The sequence below is a fragment of the Rhamphochromis sp. 'chilingali' genome (assembly GCF_963969265.1).
Source record: "Rhamphochromis sp. 'chilingali' genome assembly, chromosome: 4".
Classification (NCBI taxonomy): Eukaryota; Metazoa; Chordata; class Actinopteri; order Cichliformes; family Cichlidae; genus Rhamphochromis; species Rhamphochromis sp. 'chilingali'.
The window spans coordinates 29989996-30011779 of record NC_137948.1 but is presented as its reverse complement, the minus strand read 5'-3'; the positions used below and the strand labels follow the sequence as shown (position 1 = coordinate 30011779).

The 21784-nt window shown below is 42.8% G+C and overlaps 1 protein-coding gene across 1 annotated transcript in view; it reads right to left on the bottom strand.

Annotated features, from left to right (window-relative positions):
• Nucleotides 1–21784, bottom strand: part of LOC308395740 (uncharacterized protein) — a 49254-nt gene that overhangs the window by 2795 nt on the left and 24675 nt on the right. The window contains exons 7-20 of the mRNA XM_080880729.1: nt 20892–21000; nt 20342–20450; nt 19889–19983; nt 18655–18769; nt 15842–15940; nt 15550–15734; nt 12983–13064; nt 10606–10673; nt 8371–8478; nt 7749–7850; nt 7483–7621; nt 4225–5027; nt 3507–4149; nt 1405–2026 (exon numbers count right to left, since the gene is read on the bottom strand). Coding sequence (XP_080736855.1) covers nt 1405–2026; nt 3507–4149; nt 4225–5027; nt 7483–7621; nt 7749–7850; nt 8371–8478; nt 10606–10673; nt 12983–13064; nt 15550–15734; nt 15842–15940; nt 18655–18769; nt 19889–19983; nt 20342–20450; nt 20892–21000 — 3279 coding nt within the window. The remainder of the gene's footprint in view (nt 1–1404; nt 2027–3506; nt 4150–4224; nt 5028–7482; nt 7622–7748; nt 7851–8370; nt 8479–10605; nt 10674–12982; nt 13065–15549; nt 15735–15841; nt 15941–18654; nt 18770–19888; nt 19984–20341; nt 20451–20891; nt 21001–21784) is intronic.

The window sequence follows — 21784 nt, the reverse complement described above, 5'->3', positions numbered from 1 at the left end:
TGAGGAATATTTTTCATTTCCCCCAAAATAATTTATTTAACACAGTTCACTGAGCTACATACTTAACTTAGAGGATAGAAGCAAAGTATCTTACCCTGATAGTATTGATCCAATACCAATACCAGTGTCGGATCGATACTACTACGCCCACCTCTAGTTGAAGCAGCTAAAGATGCCAGAGGAGTCATTTGGATAGTTTCAGCTGGTAATATTTGATTTTTTTCCACCCAGCAAGTTTGTTTTCCTTCTAATTGTTTGTCTCCATGAATTCCAAAACCCATTTGGCTACTTAGCTATTCGATGCCCTGTTATATCTAACAGCAACCTTCTAGCTTTGTTGTCCTGTCTTTATTGATAGTGGTGCAGTCGGCAATTCTTGGATTCACGACGCCTCCCCGAGTGGACTCGCAGCGTGTAATCCCCTTGCACTGTTTTTGGTCTTCTTCCTGACAGCCTCACTGCTTTGCTGTTCACTTTCCTTACAGTGAATCACAGAGCTGTTTTTAAAACAAAGGGAATGTTTACCACGGCCGCTGCTTTGCATTTAAATCATTGCGATCAAAACGCGGCACGGCTTTGTTTGTGAAGCAGCCGCAGGAAATGCAATTTCATCGTCCGTTTCCGTGCGCGACAAACATACCCATACGCACAAGCAAACCCTGGCTGGGTCCAGATTTTTGAATTCCTCCACTCCACTGAGTTGATCAACTGAGGGGGAATGAGTTGATGATATTAAACAAAAACAAATTTGGATCGCTGTTTTAAAGCAACTCATTGGATTAGAATAAAAGTGCTGCTTTATATCCTTCTCCTTCTTTGCCCTTTCAGCTGCACTGGAATAACTGCTGATAGCTAATGGGGAAAAACATATATCCCCTTCCTGTTTTGGTTTTCACAGGAGATCAAACAAAACTTCAAACCCATAGATCAGGGCTGTCAAATGTAAGGTTTGACAATCTGAGCATCTTACCAGAAGATTTTCTGTTTTTTTACACATTTATCATGCAAAAAGCTGCTGAAGTTTCACTTCTTTTTCCTGTATCAAGATATGTCAGGGATTAAATATCTTTAACCTGGCAGAAAAGGGAGTTTCACTGGTTGGGCCCACTTAAGATCAATGGCTACATCCATGTTTTGTACTGTCTATACTCAAACCAGGAGTGTGTGTATATTTCTCACAATCTTGAGCTTGATGTCAACACGAGCCTCGGGAGTCCTTTCTGTACAGCACTAGCACTTCCATTACACTGAAGCCTGTAATAAGCTGTCTCAATTTGCAGCTCTACACCGCGTCAAGTTATTTATGATCTAATCCCTTTGTCATTAGGTTTGGTGCCAACATGCAGTCCCGATGAATATAAATCTCCTTTCAGTGGGAAAATGAGATTTGCTTCTAGTACTCACTCATTTTGTGTGTCCTCCTCTTTGATCTGATGCTCCACAGCCTCCAGAGCTGCAGCCAAAGAGGCGCTGGTCTCCTCCAGCCGATGCTGAACCTCTCCCTCCTGCTCTCCTTCCCCTGCTCGACTCTCCACACTGTCGCTCTTTGAGGACTTCCTCTCCAGCTCCTTCAAAGCCCCGTCCTCGGCTCTGCTTCTCTCCTCTTCCTGCTCTTTGTGCCTCCTGTGCTCTCGCTCTCTCCTCCTTTCCTCTTCATCTCGCCTCCTATCCTCTTCCTCCTCCACTTCCCGCAAGCCCAACAGGTCGATGGAGAGACCGGTGATCGAGGAGCGTGGAGGTTTGACGGGGTGCGGTGAGGGAGTGGACGGACTCTGGGCTGGAGAAGGGGAAGTGAGAGGGAGCCCGGGTGAGAGGCAGGGAGCGGAGGGGGTGTCGGGGGCTGGAAGAGGGGCGGCAGAGAGCGGAGAGGAGGGTTTGGGGGCCGGGGTGGGGCTGGCTGCAGCCGGGCTGGTAGCGGCGGGGCTCGGGCTCATGGTTGCTGAAGCTACTATTGCTTTGCCAGGTTTAGGTGCTGTCGGAGGCCCACGCGGCTTCGGGGACACGGGGGGAGGGACACGCTTCGACTCTGCTCAGAGAGAATCACAAAGAACGACGTCATTTTTCTCACATAGATGATATCTATTTCTCTGAAGAATCAAAACAAAGAGACTGCTGTTATCGATTATTGATTTTTTAAAAATGTTTTAGTCTTTGAGCACCTTTGTTTCCTGGCATAGTTTACTTGCCTGGTTTTGAATTTACAGAGCAACAGAAACATTTCAGTTTTTAATACTGAATGACTTAATGAGGTTTTGACCCGTGTGTGACCAAAAAGCGTCAGCTAATCGAGTGGCAGCAAATCATGTCCTGAAATGCTCAGCACGACCTGCTCAACTTCAAACTGAGCAGAAAAGAGAAAGAAAGAAGATTTAAGTGGCTTTTGATGTGGGATGTTTGTTTGTTGGTGCTTGTCGGGCAGGTCTGATGACTTCAGAAGCTGCTGGGATTTTCCCCACACAACCATCTCTATGGTTTAAGGGAAAATATCTAGCCAGCTGCAGTTCTCAAGGTGAAAAAGCTTTGTTGATGTCACAGGTGGGAGGAGAATGGCCAGAGTGCTCTGAGTTGACAGGAAGTCAACAGTAACTCAAATAACCACTGGAGTGTAAAAGAGCACTTCTGAACACAGCGAGGGATAACAACTGTAAACGCTTATGGAGCCACCGCATGTGATGAATTCTAACTCTTTTACTAATCACTGATTTCATGCAGAGTACAAGGCTACACATAAAGCAGGATGTCTTTGGATTAAATGACATTAATTTAAAAACAATGTTTGTCATGAATATGAACAGATGTTAATGATATTTAAATTAAGGTAACACGGAAAATAATATAATAGGACCTTTTATATTTGCTGTACTCAACTATGCAATGTGTGTTATAAGCCAAGTTAATTAATATTAACTATATTTTATTAAACATGTGGGTAGTGAGCTGTATGTGTCTGAGTTTAGAAGAGAAGAAAAATGGTCCCATCCGTTTTTTTGGTTCTTCCTGTGAAATGGGAGTTTTTCTTCCCTACTCTCGCCAAATGTTTGCTCATAGGGGGTCGACTGATTGTTGGGATTTTTCTGTTGGATTGTAGAGTCTTTAACATATAATACAAAGCTCCTTGAGGCGACTGTTTTTGTGATTTGACCTTGACTTTCATTGTTAGTGCCCAAGGTCAAAAGGTTTCACGAAACCATATCCAGTATTATATAATATGAAAGGCCATTGAGGGAGCGATACAATGCACTTTTTGTTTGTTCAATACGAAACCGTACGTCATCAACATAAGATGACGCCATAACAGGCTGATGTCAGCATGTTGTAATAAAACATCATAAAACATCAAAGGTTTTATGGGGGGAGTTGCGTGTTCTTCTTTTCTGTCTCTGTTTCCACTTTCTCCACCAAATAAAGGCAGAAATTAATAAATATTTAAACGCCCTAAGTATAGGATTTTGATTTTCTGACACAGAAGTTAAATTCAGTGACCATGTGTTGTGTGTGTGTCTCACCGGGGCTCTGGGCCAGCTCAGCAGTGTCAGGCCCGGGTATGGGGACCCTACGAGTCGGAGTCGGGGGGTCAGCTTGCGGCTTCTTCAGGGTGACAGTGGATGGTTTGGGTGAAACTGGTGGCTTCAGAGACTTCCTAGCTTCCATCCACTCACAGCTCTCCTTGTTGGTCTCCGTCCTCTCGGAGATCTCAGACACCGGCCTCCGCCTCAGGATCACGCCGCCGTTCTGCTGCGGCTCGCTTTCAATTTTACGGCAGCTATCTATTTGACTGATAGGAGAATCTGATTGGTTATTGCTTTGAATGAGATGCTCCGTGTGCTCAGTCGTGCGTGGCCTCCTGCGTATGGTGTCAGAGCCAGTAGTCGTGGTAACAACCGTGGTAGACACAGATGCAGGAGCTTCAGAGTCCGCGGCCACAGGACGCGGCTTCCTCCGGAGCGTCGCTGTGCCGTCTGTGATCTCTGATGCTGAGGTGAGCACGGTGGAGCGGGGCCGAGGCTCGGGGCGTCGCGGGACCGGTTGCTGAGGTAATTGGTCAGACTGATCTCCAGGGAGGCCTTCGGGTCCACTGATGGTCCTGCGGCGATTTAAAACATCATCTTCTTCAGATCCGAGACCTCCTGCGCCTGCCTGGCGACTCACCTGTAGATCACATCACTGTTAGACATGTAGCCCAAAAAACTCATACATTTGACTCTCACAGTCACTGTCACCCACCTGCAGGTAGTTCGTGCTGCTTCCCAGATTCTTCGGCAGCGTTTTGGTTCCACTCACGATGGATGTTTCCAGCATGGCCGCGAGGCTGCGAACACTCCCAGAAGCTCCGTCTGACCTCTCCAAGCCTGCTGACTCCTGAGCCCTTAAAGCAGCTCCCAGGCTGCCGCAGTCACTAGCTCGCCGCTCTCGATAGGTTGGCAGCCCGAGCAGTCCCTCCACCTGCCCCTCGCCCTCCCCGTCACCCCCGGTAATGGAAGAACAGGACCGTTTAGGAGGTGTTGGGGGCCGACCTTTCCTACGCGGGCGAAGGGTAACAGATGATTGGCTGCGGTTAACAGTGACATCATTAGCGGCAGCGGTATGTGAAGAGCTGCTGCGGCACACGGTGGCATATCTAGAGTCTGATTCCGAGCCAATTAGACTGTGAGTTCTCCGTCGCTCTTCCTCCACGTTGGGCAGCCTCAGCAGAGGTACTGCCGAGTCTGCTGTCGACTGCTGGGTGGATGGCCGCGGCCGAGCCCTGGGGGAAGCCTGCTGGGTCCGAGTGTGCGGGGGCGTTTGCGGTGGGGTTTGAGTCGGTGTGTGGGGAGGGGTCTGTGTGTGTGCGAGACCTGGGCGAGGTTTGGCCCGAGGGCTGGGCACCCCGTCCCTCTGCTTCCTCGCCTCTTTCCGCAGCTCTGATGTAGTGCTGCCGCCTGGGCTGGATGGAGGTGTAGAGGGGCTCTGAGGAGGCTCGGAGCCACTTTCTCCTCTCTGAAGCTCCTTCAGCCGCTTCACTCCCAACATTATCTTCTTCTGATGACCTGAGGGGGGGCAGGAGTGCGGGGCAAAACAGAGGATTGTGAGAAGAGAATAAGCTATATTTACACTGCAAAGCTAGGAGAGAGTGGCATTTCTGCATAAAAGCCACCATGAAATACAAATTTACATTTTCTTGAAAACTGCAAATCTTTAATGGCAACCTCATTCTGCGCTAGTCATGCAGATTAAAACTAACCCAAAGGTTTTGGAACAATTCCAAAAAGTTGAATAATAATTACATCTCTGTATTGGTTTGTTTTGTTTTTTAACAGTATTATCCAAGTAGGATCTGATATCCTCGTGTTGTTCCCACATCATCATCATCATCATGGACATTATGAACAATGCTGGGCATCCTCTGCACACGGCCATTAACAACCAGAAGAGTCTGTTCAGTGACAGGTTGCTTCTCCCCAAGACAAGAACTAACAGACTTAAAAACTCCTTTGTCCCACACGCCATCAGACTGTTTAACTCCTCTCTGGAGGGGAGAGGGAGGGGAAACAGGAGGACAAAGGAGGGGGGAACAACTAAGCTGTAGTGCCTCTTCACCTCACTGTACAATACCTTGTGCAATACTTTTTGTAAATAGTCAACAGTGCAATAGACCTCAATACTTGAAATGTGCAATTCACTTGTATTTTTATTTTTTATTCCTATTTATTCTATTTATCCCCTTTGTATATTTTATTTATATTTGTCGCTGTATTTATATATGTGTGTGTGTGTGTGTGTATATATATATATATATATATAACAATTCTGTAACTGTAACTTCAGTCGTTGCTGTGCTTTTTTTGGAAGTCGAATTTCCCAGAGGAACCCACCCGAGGGATTAATAAAGTTCTATCTTATCTTATCTTATCTTAAATGTTGTTCCAGGTTCAACATTGCAAGTGACCAATGACATTGTTGTGATGTCATACTTTTGCGCCTTAAAAAAAATCTACTTAACTTGCAAGAAACCGCCTCTGTCCGCCAATCCAGCAATTTGAATTCGCTGCATTTCAGGATACTGTTCTTTAATACATGGTAAGCATTATACATATTGTCCTTGCAGCATTGGAATTTCATAAATGAATTAATCGCTTGGCTTGCAAAAGTTATTGTGTTATTGGTGGGACCGTTGCTAAGCAGCACTCCCACTCTATGTTATGTCCAAATTCTTCCAGTAGCATAATTCTGGTTCATATCTTGCCCTGCACCGTTTGAAACGTCTAAACATTAAAATGACTGGCTCATGTGCACGCTGGCAGCCACACGCAAACATGGCGTTAGTGCGGAAGCTCTTCACGGTTTTTGACAAACTAAACCACAAAAACACTTGTAACATCCAACTTGCTCAGACATTTAAATCAACCTCACACAGAGCTCAGAGCCAGCCACAAGCCAGCAGCCTCGGTATGAGCAAAGGATCACTGCAGTTAAGAGGCAAATTACAGAGAAGAGGTTGAAGTCCTGTTATCTTGTTTTGTCATATGTAAAAGTCTCGAGCCACCCCTCAAACTTTTGTTTAATAATTTATTTTATTATTAAAATAATATTTTACATTGTAGAAAAGTTGGTTTTTTTGCTTGTATATGCTGAAAGCTATAGATTACAGCAAGAAAACTGGCAAAAATCTCTACTAGACTGGACTAATTAACCGACAGAGTGGAAGATGCACAAAAATTCTATCTGGTAGGATTTCTCTTCAACCTGCCTGCGCGCTCAAACAGGAAAATCCATCTTCTTTCCAACAGTGTCTTCCTGAAAGCAAGCAGATATAGACTTTTTGATCTGTAGGCATTCGAGTGAGAGGAGTGGCATTTAACTGTTCAATAGACTTCCATTATAATTTGATAAAGGATTTTTGGAGACAAGCAGAAGCAACCTGTGTTTTTATCTTTCTTCACTGACCACATTTTTCACACTAAAAACACAAATTTTGTGGAGCTACTTCTTGGGACTGTCACATTTTTTAAAGGAGGTAGATACGATTTACAGATTGGCAGCGAGAGCAGTGCCGAGACGATTTTTACATTTGTTTTGACAGCTGGTTACAATGAGTCACACAGAGCGTCTTCACCAGGTGCAAACAACAGACACTTAACAGGCTGAAGATGATGGGGCGCATAATCGTCTGTTATCGCTTTATTGGTTCATTTGAATCTCAACGTTCCCTCTGTGATGCGTTTATACCTTTGTTCACATTAAATTCTTGTATCTCTCACACACAAATGGTTACACGTGATTATAGAGAACAGCTTGAAATGCGCTTCGACACATTTTAGCCAATTTAAAGCAATTGATCCATCTGTCTGTTCATATCTACGCAATTTCTAAACAACAAACACAGAACAAAGACACTAAGAGCGGCTAACAGGAACCCGGCTTCCTAATGAAGGGTCGCACTTTTCTATAGAACTTGTGTTATAATATATTGCCTATAATCTTAATAATGACGTTTTATCTTACCGAGCTTAGTGATGCCAATCTCTCGCAGATCTTCAAGGCTGATGTCCGAGACAAAGTCAATGTTCTCATAACCATTCTGCACGAGTACCTGGTAGTACTGACTAAGGCCCAGGTGAGACAGCCAGTCTGCCAGATTAGCCTTGATTAAACACAAAGACAGACAGACACAGGCACAGTTATGATGCTGCGTGAGCTGGATGCGTCTGTGCTCTTGTGTTCGTCCGACCTCCTTATTCTAGATTGTATGCAGCAGCTAACATCCTTACAGGCTTGTGGTCGGGCAGCCAGTCTGTGGAGGGCAGCTTGCTGATCTCTGATATTAACTTCTTTCGATGTCCGGGCTTCATGACCCCAATTGCCGTCAGATCCTTCAACGCAAAGCACACTCAGTCACATCATGAACTCACCACCTCTACTGGAGGTGTTTTTATTTTCATTTCTATTCAAATGTGAGCAGTTTTTACAGGCAACTCGGACATTTGCACACGTGATATGCCTTCGGGAATATTTTGGCTTTGGATAATCTCTGATGAGTGTCGCCTGTCCTTTGGGGACGTTTACATCATAGCACTGTGTTTGCTTCAGCGCACACATACACACACACAATCACATTAAAAACCACATTCAAGGACAAACAACGAGTAGTGTTTACAGCACAGACTGGAACACGCGGCCATGTGTGAACACAGGTATGTAAATGAAGCAGACGGAGCATGAGAAGTGACTGGTTGAGGCTCAGGACTCACACCGGGGGGTCAGGTGACAGAGACAGGAGGGTCATGATGACATCATCCAGGTCAGTGGGGAGCTGATTTTTGATAGCTGTGCTGGGCGGAGCCTTGACAGACAAGGGGCGGGACGTGAGGGGGTCAGGGGTCATGACCTTACCTCAGGGGTCATGCGGCTAATGGTGTCTAGATCATATCCCGCGGTGAGGAAGTGGGTGGTGTAGAACTGCAGCTGAAACTCACCCAGCCACGCCACTACTGCCTGCTTCTAGAACAGAGAACACAGAGCGCTACTGCCTGCTTCTAGAAGAGTCCACAGGCCTCTTCTAGAGCCCGCTCTACAACACAGGAGAGAGGACTGTTCTAGAAGACAGCACAGAAACATCTAAGGAAATTCCCAAACGGAGCCCTAGCCAGCAAGGAAACTGAACCTACTCTGGAACACATGAAGGGGAGCCCTTCTAACTAAAAAGGGAATAAAACACAAGAAGAATAATCCCTCCAATTATTCAAACTCTGCCTGAAATGACTTCAAGACTGTCAGGAATAATAATAATAATAATAGTTTTTCCAAATAATGTTTCACTCCCACACAGTGCTCTTGGTTATCCTCTAGGGTTTGTACAAAGAGTAAGACACATTCTGGATAACAGATTACAAAGTAAGTGCAAATATAAGATGCCTGCTTGCTCCTAGTGTTAATTAGCCTCTTACGTTTTGAGATCTCTGCCACTGAGCTACATCCCACCATCATCTCAATTCATACTTTTCAGTCACATGACTGTTGCAGAGCACTACAGGGCAAAACACTGTCCCCGGGCAGGTCAATTAACAAATAGAAATACATAAAAGCATATCTTCAGTAAGCAAATTATACTCATACAAATATGTGGTTCCCTTTAGGGGTCGCCACACTGAATCATCTCACCCTGTCCTTAGCATTCTGTGTCACCCTAACCCTCCTCATGTCCTTCTTCACCTCATCCATGAACTTACTCTGTGTTCCTTCTCCTTTCCTCCTGCCTGGCAGCTCCATCTTCGACATCCTTTGTCCAACATAGCCACTATCTCAGCCTTGTCTCTCTATCTTTGGCTCCGAGATGATCAACCTGAGCTGGCCCCCTCCATTCTGGTCAAAAACCTTGAAGTCTGGCACCTGTCTTTTTGTTATCCACATTATACGTCACAGCGGGTCTCACTACTTCCCTGTAAGCCTTCAATTTTACTCACCCTTCTAGCCTTTTGCCAAAAGCATCTTTATGAGATTTCCTTCATTTTTTTCATCTTCAGTGACCATCGTTAAACCAGACCTGCATCTAGTATGAAAATTTAATGTTTAACCTTGCAAATATTTCACATAGCCCTCCCTGTTGATCTGGACTTAGGTACCAGTACCTGGTTTGTGGGTGGATTAAATGAGGGCTCATCCGGGAGTTGAACCCGGGACCTCTCGCACCCGAAGCGAGAATCATACCCCTAGACCAATGAGCCAGTTATAATAATGGGCCCTCAGTTTCAGAATAACTATATACAACATTACTGGTTTCAAGGCAAAAATATGTTTATATAACATAAATCTTTTCATAACCTATTTCCATTTTCCAGTGTGCCAGATTGGAGTCTTTGCCTGCTGATTCTAGCCCTCGGGCATTTAAAAAAAACTCACAAACACAACAAAACAGATCGACTGGCCCTAAAAAGAAAGCCCCACAAGGATTACTACGTGCTCTGCTGCTGGTTAATTAGAGCTGGGCAAACTGTTCACAACATGAATATATCTTCATTCCCCTTCCTTGTATTTAGCGATGACGGAAGTCTTCGTGCTAGAGATCTCAAAACTCTAAGCACCTGATGTTGTGACACTACACCCTTCCAGGGGATTTGGGGTTAAATAAACCTTTAGGGGTCTAACAAAATAATCTTCTTTAAATCACTGGTAAATATGTGTTATATTTTCAGCGGTGTACATGTTATAGAGCGCTGCGTGAGGTCAGTCAGTGAGGAAACGCTAGGACGCAGCACGCAGATCAGCCCTGAGCTCCACAGAACACGCAGCACTGCCAGCAGCATGTGGGTGTCTCAGTGCGGTGTGAGGGCAGGGGAGGGAGGGAAAAGGGAGAGGGAAAGGGGGGAGGGACAGAAGGCAAGACAGCAACTGACTCCTCGATGTGTCTGTCACTCTGCCTGTCTCCATGGTGACACACTCGCATGCCCAGCCTCAGCGTGCCATCTTTTCAGGTGCAACACAACCACCGTGTTTCCCACTGAAACCCCACCATTGCAGACGTTCTTTCTGCTACTTGAGAAGAACCAGAAGCAAACGGAAAAATGGAAGCACCAGAATGAATCAATCCACCGGGAAAAAAAAGAAAAAAAAAAAGAAGATACAACTCACTTTCCCATCATCCTCTTCGGCCTTCCGTTCAAACGAGCGCTGCTCGTGAACCGTGCTGCTGGAAGAGCCTTAAGGTTTAAGTGATAAAGAAAGGCAAAGAGAAAGGACAAAGAATAAATCACATTACTCTCAACAATTTTCATTTCTCTGTTAATTACACCTTAAAGCTAGCTGTTTACAAAACACCCGCCTATTTATTATTTCTATTGAGTTGTTTAAGAAATTAACGGCTTCATGTGAAATCGTGGTCCTTTGAAATCTACCATCACTAAACAGCTGTTCTAGGAAATTAACTGTACTTCAAAGAAACCGAAAAAAGATCAGAAACAGTAACTTATCTCATAATTGTTTGCTTTTCAAAACGCTGCAAAGCCAAGAAATGATATTATGTGGTGATCTAAAGGATTCTTATGTGGGAGAAGCGCAGGAGAAAGGAAACCATGCCAGATTCCCACTGCCTATGGAGCCCTTCTTAACAACTTTCATACTTGGCTGGCTCGGCAGCGCTGTTTTAGCACTACACTTCCCACATAACACTTAAACCAGTAGAATGACAGCGGATTAAACATGCTAATTTATGGGCTTCTTTTAAAGTGAGATTAGTAAAACAGCTACAGCTACAAAGTGCCCAAATTTAAGTGGGAGTCTTGAGACACTGTGAAAGCGTCTACACCATGAACTGTACGTGCACATTAATACAGAACATTTGCTTCAATGCTACGCTAGTCTTTGTAGCCCCAAGTGAACACTCACCTGCTGTAATGCAGACCTGCAAACAGCTTGTAACAAATAAGGTTTGTAAGCTGGTTCAAATCCAAAACAACCATTAAAGTTTTGACTGTAAAATTAACGCGTCTGAAGTTAAACTTCCCAAATATATCAACCCTGTAACGCCTGTAAGTCCATCTTCTTTCATACAAGACCGCTACATCATCAGTGTTATTTGAATGCATTGAATCCGACACATGCAGTGCTACTGTGAGGAATGAAGTCCACAAAAATACTGATGTAGCAGAAGTGAAAAGCATACCAATCGAATTTCATATGTGCAAAAAATCCCCCAAATTTCACCTTTCTGGCAACTATTTCATGCTTCATGGAGTTAGCAGAACTAATTTTTTATTCATGTTGATTCTTTTATGTAAAAATATGAGGCTCCAATAAAAAGATAGACGTTTCTGATTAAAAAACGCCCAAGGCCAAGTGAATTTAATTCCTTCTTTAAAATCTGTATTACTCACTTTGTAAGAGATGGTCTGATGAGATCTCTAATCTGCATGACAACATCAACATCTGTCTATGGTTCAGTTTTTAGTGCTGTATCGCAGCTAGTTTTTATCAGAGAGATGATATCAGGGATCACTGGGTAGCCAAAACTACTTACTCAAACACAAGATCAATATTATTGATCGATACTGGCCATTTACTGGCATTAACCAGCAGTAATCACGGCTGAGAAACTAAAATGAAAAAAGAAGCGATAAGCGAAAGGTATAGTTTGTCCACCAGAGGGCGCTCTGCAGCTGATCCAAGCGGAGCGAGAATGTGTAAACAAATAAACATAACAAATGTCAGGGACGTCTGTTTGTGATTGTGTGTCTAAAAGAAAAGAAGACATTTCATTTTTAAATCACCAAATATCAGCATCAGTATCGGTGTCGGTATCGCAAAATAACTATGAGACACAAAGAGCGTAACATTTTAGCTTCACACTTGCAATACTAATCGATCAAAACTGACAAACTAAGTGTTTCCTCTGCAAAATAAATGTATTTCACGCTCACAGGAACGTTAGATATGTAAATTAATAGTTTTAAGCTGGTAGTTTAACGTAATCTGTTGAATTTCTTTGAGCAGTTTTTTTATTCTGCTTATTGCAAGCAAACCTCTGCGGCTACAGCTAGAGCTCTGACTCAGGAGAACAAGAAAGAATCCATGACATCCCAAGAAGCCATGTCCCCGGCTGCTTACAGCAGCTTTTTAGAAATGAAGAATAACTTGAAATACTCTTCTAAAAGGACCGAGACTGGAAATGCTGCTTGTGTCTGATATGAACAGACATGTGGTCTTTAGAGGGCCAGGCTGAAGAATAAAAAGTGATTCACATAAGCAATCAAAACAAGCTCCGAGGCGCTTGTTGTACTTGTGAACACTGCCTTGATCATTTTTAATTGTCATCACTTACAGACAAAAGCAGGTTTTTTTTCCAAATTAACTGATCGCACGCGTTTCCTTTCAAGCAGGCAGAGACAAACTTTGTCATCTGTGCTTAAATCAATGCAGCAGCACACTTAAATTAAAGCTGACACGAATGAACACTTCAAATACAGACGGCGATATCGCGCTACGCTGTGTTTGTATGAGTGTGTGTGCTTACTTGCTGACTGCTCCACAGACTGCGACTGCTCCAAGAGATGCTCCTTGGCTTTTACCGACTGAGACAGCACAGTGGCCAGGAGCTGAAACACAAAAACACACACAGATATGCTCATATGTACACACACACGCTCACATTGAGAAACATTTACTCAAGCATAATCGTTCAAATCCCAGAGGTGGTCGGTGACTCAGCTCAGTACTCAGCACTCTGCCTCCTGTATGTCCTACAATTTTCTGGTACAGCAGAAATACCAGCAAGACATTTCTTAAATGCAAGACACTAAAAAAACAGGAAATACACATTTTATACCAACTGTTAAAATATCATTTAGTATGTGCTGAACAGCAGGATGTACAGAAAGGAAAAGCACAACAGATGTTTATGCTAAGAATTAGTTTCCTAGATCTTGTCCACATGCGGTTGATGTAATTTAATACAGTGGGCGACACATTTAAGTGCAGCTTTAAGGGAAACTAGCTTGAAATCAGACTCAAAATCATGGCCGGTTACCTTTAACTGTGCAGTTAAAAAATAGTGGTGCAGTGCTGCTTGCTAAAGCTGCTACTATAGTGGCAGGCTGACACACAAGTAGCACTCTATAACTGAGCATCCTGATAAGCTGTAGTTGGTGTCACGTTCTCTGATGTGTTCATCAGTATGAATGTGGGTGTTAGATAGAAAGCACTTTCTTAAAAAAATCTTGTACTAATGAGTGAATGAGGCAAGAACCAGTGCATTTAGCATTTACAATCAAATATTAGACTGACGCTATGTTAATAGTTCATCTGTGCCTGCAGCTTCGTCTCCATCTGCCTGTCCCTCACATCATGCTCCCTGGATTTGTCCCTTTCTCTCTCTCCCCTTCACTTACTCTCCAGTGTGGTAAAATAACACATGAATTAATAATGAGCTGTCAAAGGGTGAATGTCATACAGTCCCGTAGAAAAACAAGAACACCCAATGACTCAGTGGCTTGCACAACCACATTTAGCAGCATTAATTTGAAGTAATCGCTTTCCGTGGGACTTTATCGCTCCCTCGTTTCATTGTGGAGGAATTATGTCCCACTCTTCTTATAGCGTTGCTTCATTTCTTTGAGGTTTGTGAGCATTTATTTATGCAAAGCTCTCTTAAGGTCCCACCTCAGCATTTCAATGAGGCTGAAGTCTAGACTTTGACTGGACCACTGCACCTTGTGTTTTTTCTTTTTAAGGTATCCTGTGTGCCTGGGATCACTGTCCCGTTGAATGACCCACTATCAGCCCAGCATTAGCTGTCAGACAGATGGTCTTGATTCTAGAAGACTTTGGTATAAAGAGGAGTTCGTGATTACTTAGTGGCTATTAGGTTCCCAGAACCTGTGGCTGCAAGCGAAGCCCAAATCATTCCCTGTCCACCACCGTGCTGCCAGTTGGTACGAGGTGTTTGTGCTGATTTGCTGTGTTTGGTCACTTTTAGTCTCATCTGTCCAAAATGCATTGTTCCAAAAGTCTTGTGCTTTGTTCAGATGATGAACTTTGCAATCCTAACCTGTGCTGCCATGTTCTTCTTAGAGAGAACAGGCAACCCCGTCCAAACAATTCATACTCGTTAAGTCCTTGCTGTACTTATACGCTATCACATTTAGAAGATTTTCGGAAAACTTGACTTGAGGTCAAAGTCACTGAGATCAAACATGTCTAAGATTTTTAGTAGATACTCCTATGGTATCAATTTGAAGCTCCTACGTTGCTTCGTTCTCGAGTTATCGCATTCACAAACCTCCGTGTCCACGTCGAAGAAAATCTACTCTGGAAAATAACTGAAACTAAAATCGAATAAAAAAACAAAAAGTCATAATGAAATAGAAATAAAAACTAACTGAAAACACAAAACTATAATAACTCTGGTTCACAAAGACCAAAAATTGTGTTTTCAATTGTTTTGGTCATCACAGGTGTTTCATCAGCAAAATGAAAGGAAGTTTTTGCCGCCTTTGATCTTAACACGCTTATCAGCCACCTTTTAAGGTGGAATATTTTCTTGAATATTAGTTCAGTTTGTATTGTGACTCAGTCAGCGGACCTTAAATATAGCAGTTAATTGTATTTGTTATGGCTACATGCCATATGCATTAGTGATGACTGGATGTTCGGATGCTTAAGAAGATCTATTTAATAGAATCACATTATGCAAACTACAAATATTCTACTTCCTCACTTGCAGAAAACAAACAAACTGTGGAGGTGTTTCAGCGGTACACCTATGACAACAGCTCACTGTGGAGGTGAGGTGCAAAAACACGATAAATAAGACAAAGTTGAGTTGCTTAACTTGAATTCAGCTGCTACACTGTATCCAAACAAACACAATGCACCTTGTGTGCTGCTAGGAAAAAACAACCAACGGAAGAATAAACTGAGCAGGAAACAGAACTGTGGTTATCACATGAACTACAGTTGTGTTTGTTTCCTAGAAATGTTTTGCCGTTTCCCAGAAACGGTGTGTGTGTGTTGTTTTGTAAGGAAACAGCAGCAACGTCATGAAATGTGTGCAAACACAACTGAATGCAAGGAGTCTTTTACCTTGACTCCTTCTGCTTGTGCATGCAGGCCGGGAGCATTAAGGCCGTGGGTGTTGACCCCTGGCGTGGGTGCGGGGTGGGGACTGGGTGCAGGAGTGGTCAAAACATGCGTGTTTCCAGAGCCCTGCAAGCTGCTCGATGACCGAACACTGCCGAGGCTGCCGACGCTGCCGCTGCGCTCGCCACCTCCACACATAAACACACGTTGTAGAACGCAGCATTACACACACACACAACGTGTCTGACACACATCATTTCCTTTTTTCCCCCACAAAAGCACGCTTTCAGTTTACCTGCCAGCGGTTTGCGCAGCACCCAGATGTCCTCACTGGTGCTGCTCTGCTGTCCCAAAGTGGGAGAGCCCTGAGGACTCAGCTCTGCAGCTCGTGAACCTGTCTCACACACACAGAGACACACACAGAACCCCACATCTGTTACTCCTTTGGTCTTAGTATTTTAAATTTAAAACTTTGTATTAGCAAAAATGCAGAAACAGAAACAATATCTGAGCGATAATAATGTGTACTGCTGTTCCCTACATACAGTAAATGTGTTGAGCTTGTGATTAAACACTGTAAAAGGCACAGACTCACACGCAGAGATACACTCACTCAGCTCACGTGCATAAACATGCTACTACTAGTGGGAGTCCTGAGGCTTGTAGAAACCCACAGACCCTTTTGGTCAAAATACCATGAAGCTGTTGTGAATGACACATCCAGTGACGTGTGGTGATTCTACTTAATCACTGTAATGCTGATTAAAAATGCCGAATACGGCCTCTCAAGTTATTTATAACAAACACAGCATGTCGAGTAAGATAAATGAAAGGGTCATTTCACTGGAATTATAAGAAATGTACAAAGGAGGCATTACTTTCATGGCCTTAGTCGTCATAAAAACCCACATTTAAAGAAACAAAACAAAGGTTTGAGTCAGTTAGGACCCACACAGGCTAGATAAATGTATATGTGGACGAATTACTAATTTTGTTAGCCTTTTTTTGTAAATAATTATTTGATTGAACTGATCCTTTAATGAAGAACTGCCTCAAGCACATATGGCTATGTAAAAAAGAAAGTCTTCAAGGGACAATATGCAGTCTTGTTTAAAACTAAGTACACCATTACTGCTTCCACAGGTGATTGTAGCTCAGGAGGTAGAGCAGGTCACCTACTGATGGGAATGTTAGTGATTCGATCCCTGGCTCCTCCAGTTTGCATGCCAAGTACTAATCAAGATACTAACCCCAAGTAGCTCTCTGATGCATCCGTCGGAGTATGAATGTTCATTAGGAAGCACTAAAAAGCTTAGAATGAATGTGGCATGTTGTATAGAGTGCTTTGAGTACTCCAGCAGATAGAAAGGGCTATATAGAATCAGTCCATTCGCATGAAATCAATAACACACAAACACAAAAGAGCAGTTTGCTGGTCTGGAGCACTTGGGTGTGCCCAGCAAATTCATCCCAAGGTCAGACTGTGCAATGCAACAGCTCAGACTCTACAGGCCTCAGTTAGCATGTTAAATATAAAGTTCATCACAGTACAGTTAAACAAAGTCTGAACAAGGCTTCTTTGGAAAGCTTGTCTCTACTTTCTGAAGCGAGCACAGCTCCGAAAGCCCGTTTTTGATACTAAAAAAAGAAAGTATCTATAACTTGAAATGTCGAGTTATCTTTCTCTAAATTTTGACTTATTAACTCAAAATTTTGAGAAAAGTAACTCGAAATTTCAAGTTAGCGCTGCCAATCAGTAATCTACGTAAATGACGTCATTTCCTTATTACCGGGAAGCTGAAGCCCTCAGCTACAAATGCTACAGCTAAGCTACCAGTATTACAGCCAGTCATAAATGCACAAATTGCTAAGTATTTTCAGTGTGGTTCATATGAACAAACCAGAACACTTCTGGAAAAATGTCCTCTGAAAAGGCGAGATCAAGGTGGAGATGTTTGTCAAAATGCACAGCACCATGTTTGGAGAAAAACATGGTGCTGTACCGTTGGTATGGTAGGCCGCTAGAGTGACACAAAAAACAATTATTAAAGTTATCGCTGCTAAACATGGTTCTGCACGCAAGTGAGTCATGAGGTGTACTTAGTTTTTCACAGGACTGCTTCAGTTTTTTTAGGCCTTTTTGAGTATTTTTTTATTTGGCTGAACTGATTCTTTGATGAAGCGTTGCCACAAGCAGATAGACAGCAGGCTTTTTATGTGTTCTTGACAAAAAGCAGAGAAAGGATTCTTATCTGTGACTTAAAGTGACACTACAGTATGTACCTGTCTGACTTTGCTGCTCCTGAGAAGTGGAGAGAGGAGGAGGAGGAGGAGCAGTGGACAGAGGAGGAGTACACAGAGAAGGAGGAGAGATAGGGAGAGGAACGTACCCAAATGAGGAGAACCGAGGAAGGGACTGTGTGTTGGGGTTAAGGGGAGGAGGGGGAGGCAGATGCGGGGGAAGGACTTTGGAGGGGGGGTATGAGTTTCCGTTGACCGAGGCAATGGGGCAAGGGTTGGGCCTGCGGAGGAGGAGGGTGTGGCACTGCTGGGAGGGGGAGTGACCTGGCAACAATCCAGGAGGAGGGGGGGGGGGGCAAAACAACAACAACAACAACAACACAACAACAACTGATCAGTCAACTTGAAACAAAACAAAAGTCTAATCAGAAAAAATCAGAAAATGCACAAAATAATAGTTGATTAAACTTAAAACATGAGAAAAGAATACATCCATATATCCACAGGGAATATATCATTATAAAACAAAATATAATATCACTACAGCAATAAGGCAAACAAACAATATGAACAAAAACATTACAATCTAGCAGGGTCGGACTTGTTTATTAATTAGGGAGGGTGACAGAAGGAGCAGAAATATAGAGGGGTGATTCAGGGCCGACTGCGGATAGAGGACTATGTTTGATTGATGCAATCAATGAGACTGGCAGGGTGGGGAAAACAGATGGTATGCCCCAAACAGGCCGATGATGCCACAGCTAGCTACAACTAATGACCAGCTATAGCTGCGAAACAGCTGCTAAGCTCACACGCACATCCACCCACCCACCCATGCACACACACAGCTGTGATGCGGGTGGTCACCTGCCCTCTTGATGACTTCCACCATGTTGGAGGGGAAGTAGCCCACACGGTCATTTCCTGTCCGGTTGTCATGAATACAGCCTTTCCATCGGCCATCAGAGTGCTGCTCTAAAACCTGTGCACGTACAAAGATTACAGCCACTTTTCATTTCCATAACAAAGACTGCAAAGCCAAACTAAAACCATACCTATATCAAGTTTAAATCTTTAGCTCTGAACCTCACACTACCAGCTAACTTCAAACTATGGCAATAGTGGCTACTGCTCAGATGGCAGTGTAACAAATTTAGCTGTTAATTCTTTATAAAAATACTTCTACCATTGTTTTGCTTTTACTTTTTCAGACTTAGCAGCTGAAATGAGCAGAAAATGTCTGTTTAAATTTCCATTTAAAAAAAGGCAGTAGTTAAAAAAATGAGTGGGAAATAACACACCATGCTATTTAGTCATTTAGCTATCATTAGCTAGCATTAGCATAGTTAGTAGTTTGAGGCATTTTTGCGAAATATAATTTAAAATTTTCCATGTATATCATAGATAAACTGTGTTTTATCAAGTGTCCACCTTGATAAAGTGGAATAAGTGTCCACCTTACTAAACCCTGAATTCTTCAATCATAATACATTACACAACTGTTTTTACATTAGCAGGCTGGCTTTAGCGTTGCCATTTTTAGCCAGTTGGCTACAAAACTGGTTAAAAACACAAAACATACTATATAAACTGCCTTAACATGTATATAGTTTTTGTGAATTATTTTTATAAAATTCAAATCCTTTTAAATTATAGATATTATATATAGTAGATGACCTCAAAACAAAAGCCAACATTGCATCTGCTTTACGTTATGTATTTTCATGCACATCTGTAAATAGGTGTTCGCTAACAGCGCCTGTAAGTGATTACTTTTTCATATATACAAGGTAGCTTGCAAAAAAGATCAATGAATATAGAAGAATAAAGAAATAACATAATAAATTGACATAGATGTCTGTGTTTTCTTATATGAGTGAAGCGAAGAAGCGCCATAGCTCTGGCAAAAATAATAATTTGTTTTTAATAATAGTTTGTGTGGCAAAACCTCTTTTCAGCTCAGTGATGCTTACACTGTAACACCCAACTATTAAACTGTGTAGACAGATTGATATTACCGACACAGGTTATTATGACTGGCAAACATGCAGCAAAGGCTGAAACATATTTTTATTGCGGAACCTTAATTATAAAGCTATACCGTGATGATGTCGCCAGCTTTGATGTTGAGGCTGGTAAGGTCATAGTTGTTGCAGTAATCCTTTAGTGCTCGCACCTGCATTGCAGCTGAGGCATCTACAACACAAGAGTATAAAGTGCAGACAGAAGAGAACGGAGAAGGTGATATTGGTGGGTAGTATCATTAGCATAATAAATTTCGCCAGTCTAATCAATACAAGAAAATCCCAAAATAAGAATGGACATTATGCCATTGTTTTAAATGTCAATAGCAATAAATTCATTTTAAAAATGTCTTTTTACAGTATGTTGTTATTTATAACAAAAACCAGGTTCCTAATAGTTTTAACACTCACAAAGTGGGCATGGCTTGAAAAGCAGATTTTTGGTGTTGCCACCAGCTGGGAGGGTTTAAAAAATGTGTCACACAAGGATTTGTGAGTTGGTGTGCGAGCTCGTGCACTCGCGGCCTCACCTCTCAGTAACTGTTTGATCTCCCGGCTGGCCTGCGTGGTAGTGAACTGGTTAACGATGTCCAGGGCAGTCTGACTCAGAGTGTTTCTCACTCCTGCACTGATGCCGCTCTGGAGTGACGCGGAGGAGGAAAATGATTAAAGCTGCAAAATCAAATTGTGTGTCACAAAGAACATTCCACAGTAGGGATGTTTGTTGTGTGCGCTGCCTCAGCATTAACATCAAAAGTGAAGCGCAGCAGGACGAGAGGGGACACTTAAAGTGGGCCCTTTACAAAGGCAGGGTTAGGCATTTACATCCATGTTCATCTGAAGGTCAAAAAAAAGGTTAAAAACCGAACAACAGGTTTGAATATTGGATGACAGACAGGAGGCTGGTCAGCCTGCTACTGCTTTATGTAATAAACAATAACAATATAACATATCCCACAGTTTCCTCACAGTCAGATGAATGACAGTTGCTGGGGTGTGAATTTGCACAGCTCATAGGAGGGAGGTCAGCATTAACAACAGCTTCTTATGTAAACACATTAAACGGATAGTTAGACTTACATCCAGCAGCAGGCGTACTACCTCCGTCTTCCCACAGAGGGCAGCCTGATGTAGTGCTGTGCCAGACTCGGACTGTCTGTTGATATCTATTCCAGCCTGAATCAGCAACCTGCAGCGAAAAATAATAAATATTTCAAGATAACTTTTTATGACTGCTCTAAAGTAAGAAATGAAAGAAAAGCATCTACATTCATGCAACTCAATAAAAGTGGAAATAAATTCCCCAAAATGACATTTGGATTAACCAGTTTTTCAGTCTTTTTCTCAGATGTATTTTTCATAGTGTTTGTGTTAAGAGCTGCCAGTTTGAGTGAATGGGGTCTCTGTGTTTGACTGACAGCTGTTGCCAGGCTTCCACAGGAAGAAGGAAACAAAGAAAATATGTTTCTAGTGTAACTAAAACCCACAATGTAAAAGGAAAGCACCTTTTGCACAGGCCAACCCTTTGCGCGGTTATCTAACATAGGCAGTTGAATTTTACCCTGTAAATGTTTGTTTGGTTGGTTATTCAACAAATTGCAGGAAAAGATTTGTTTATAGGGGGTTAAAGAGGAAGTGGACTTTGGCAAGAAAGCTAATTTGTGTTAATCTTTTGTGCCATAAACACACGCTCACTGTGTAGTAGTGAAGGCAAGAAACTGAAGATTGAAGAAAAGGCATAGAGAGAAAAAAATCACTGGCCTGCTATAGCGTTGGGCTCAGGAAACTGATGGTGTTGCCATGTTCTGTCCTATACTGCCAATTGAGGAGGAAAACGTTCAAAAATGCTCACAATTAGGTCAGCCAGCAACTTGTCACTAACACAGTTCACCAGAACCATCTATTGATCCATCTGTCTATTTTCTGCTGTTTATATATGTCCAGGTCACAGGAGCAGCATTCTAGACAGAGAT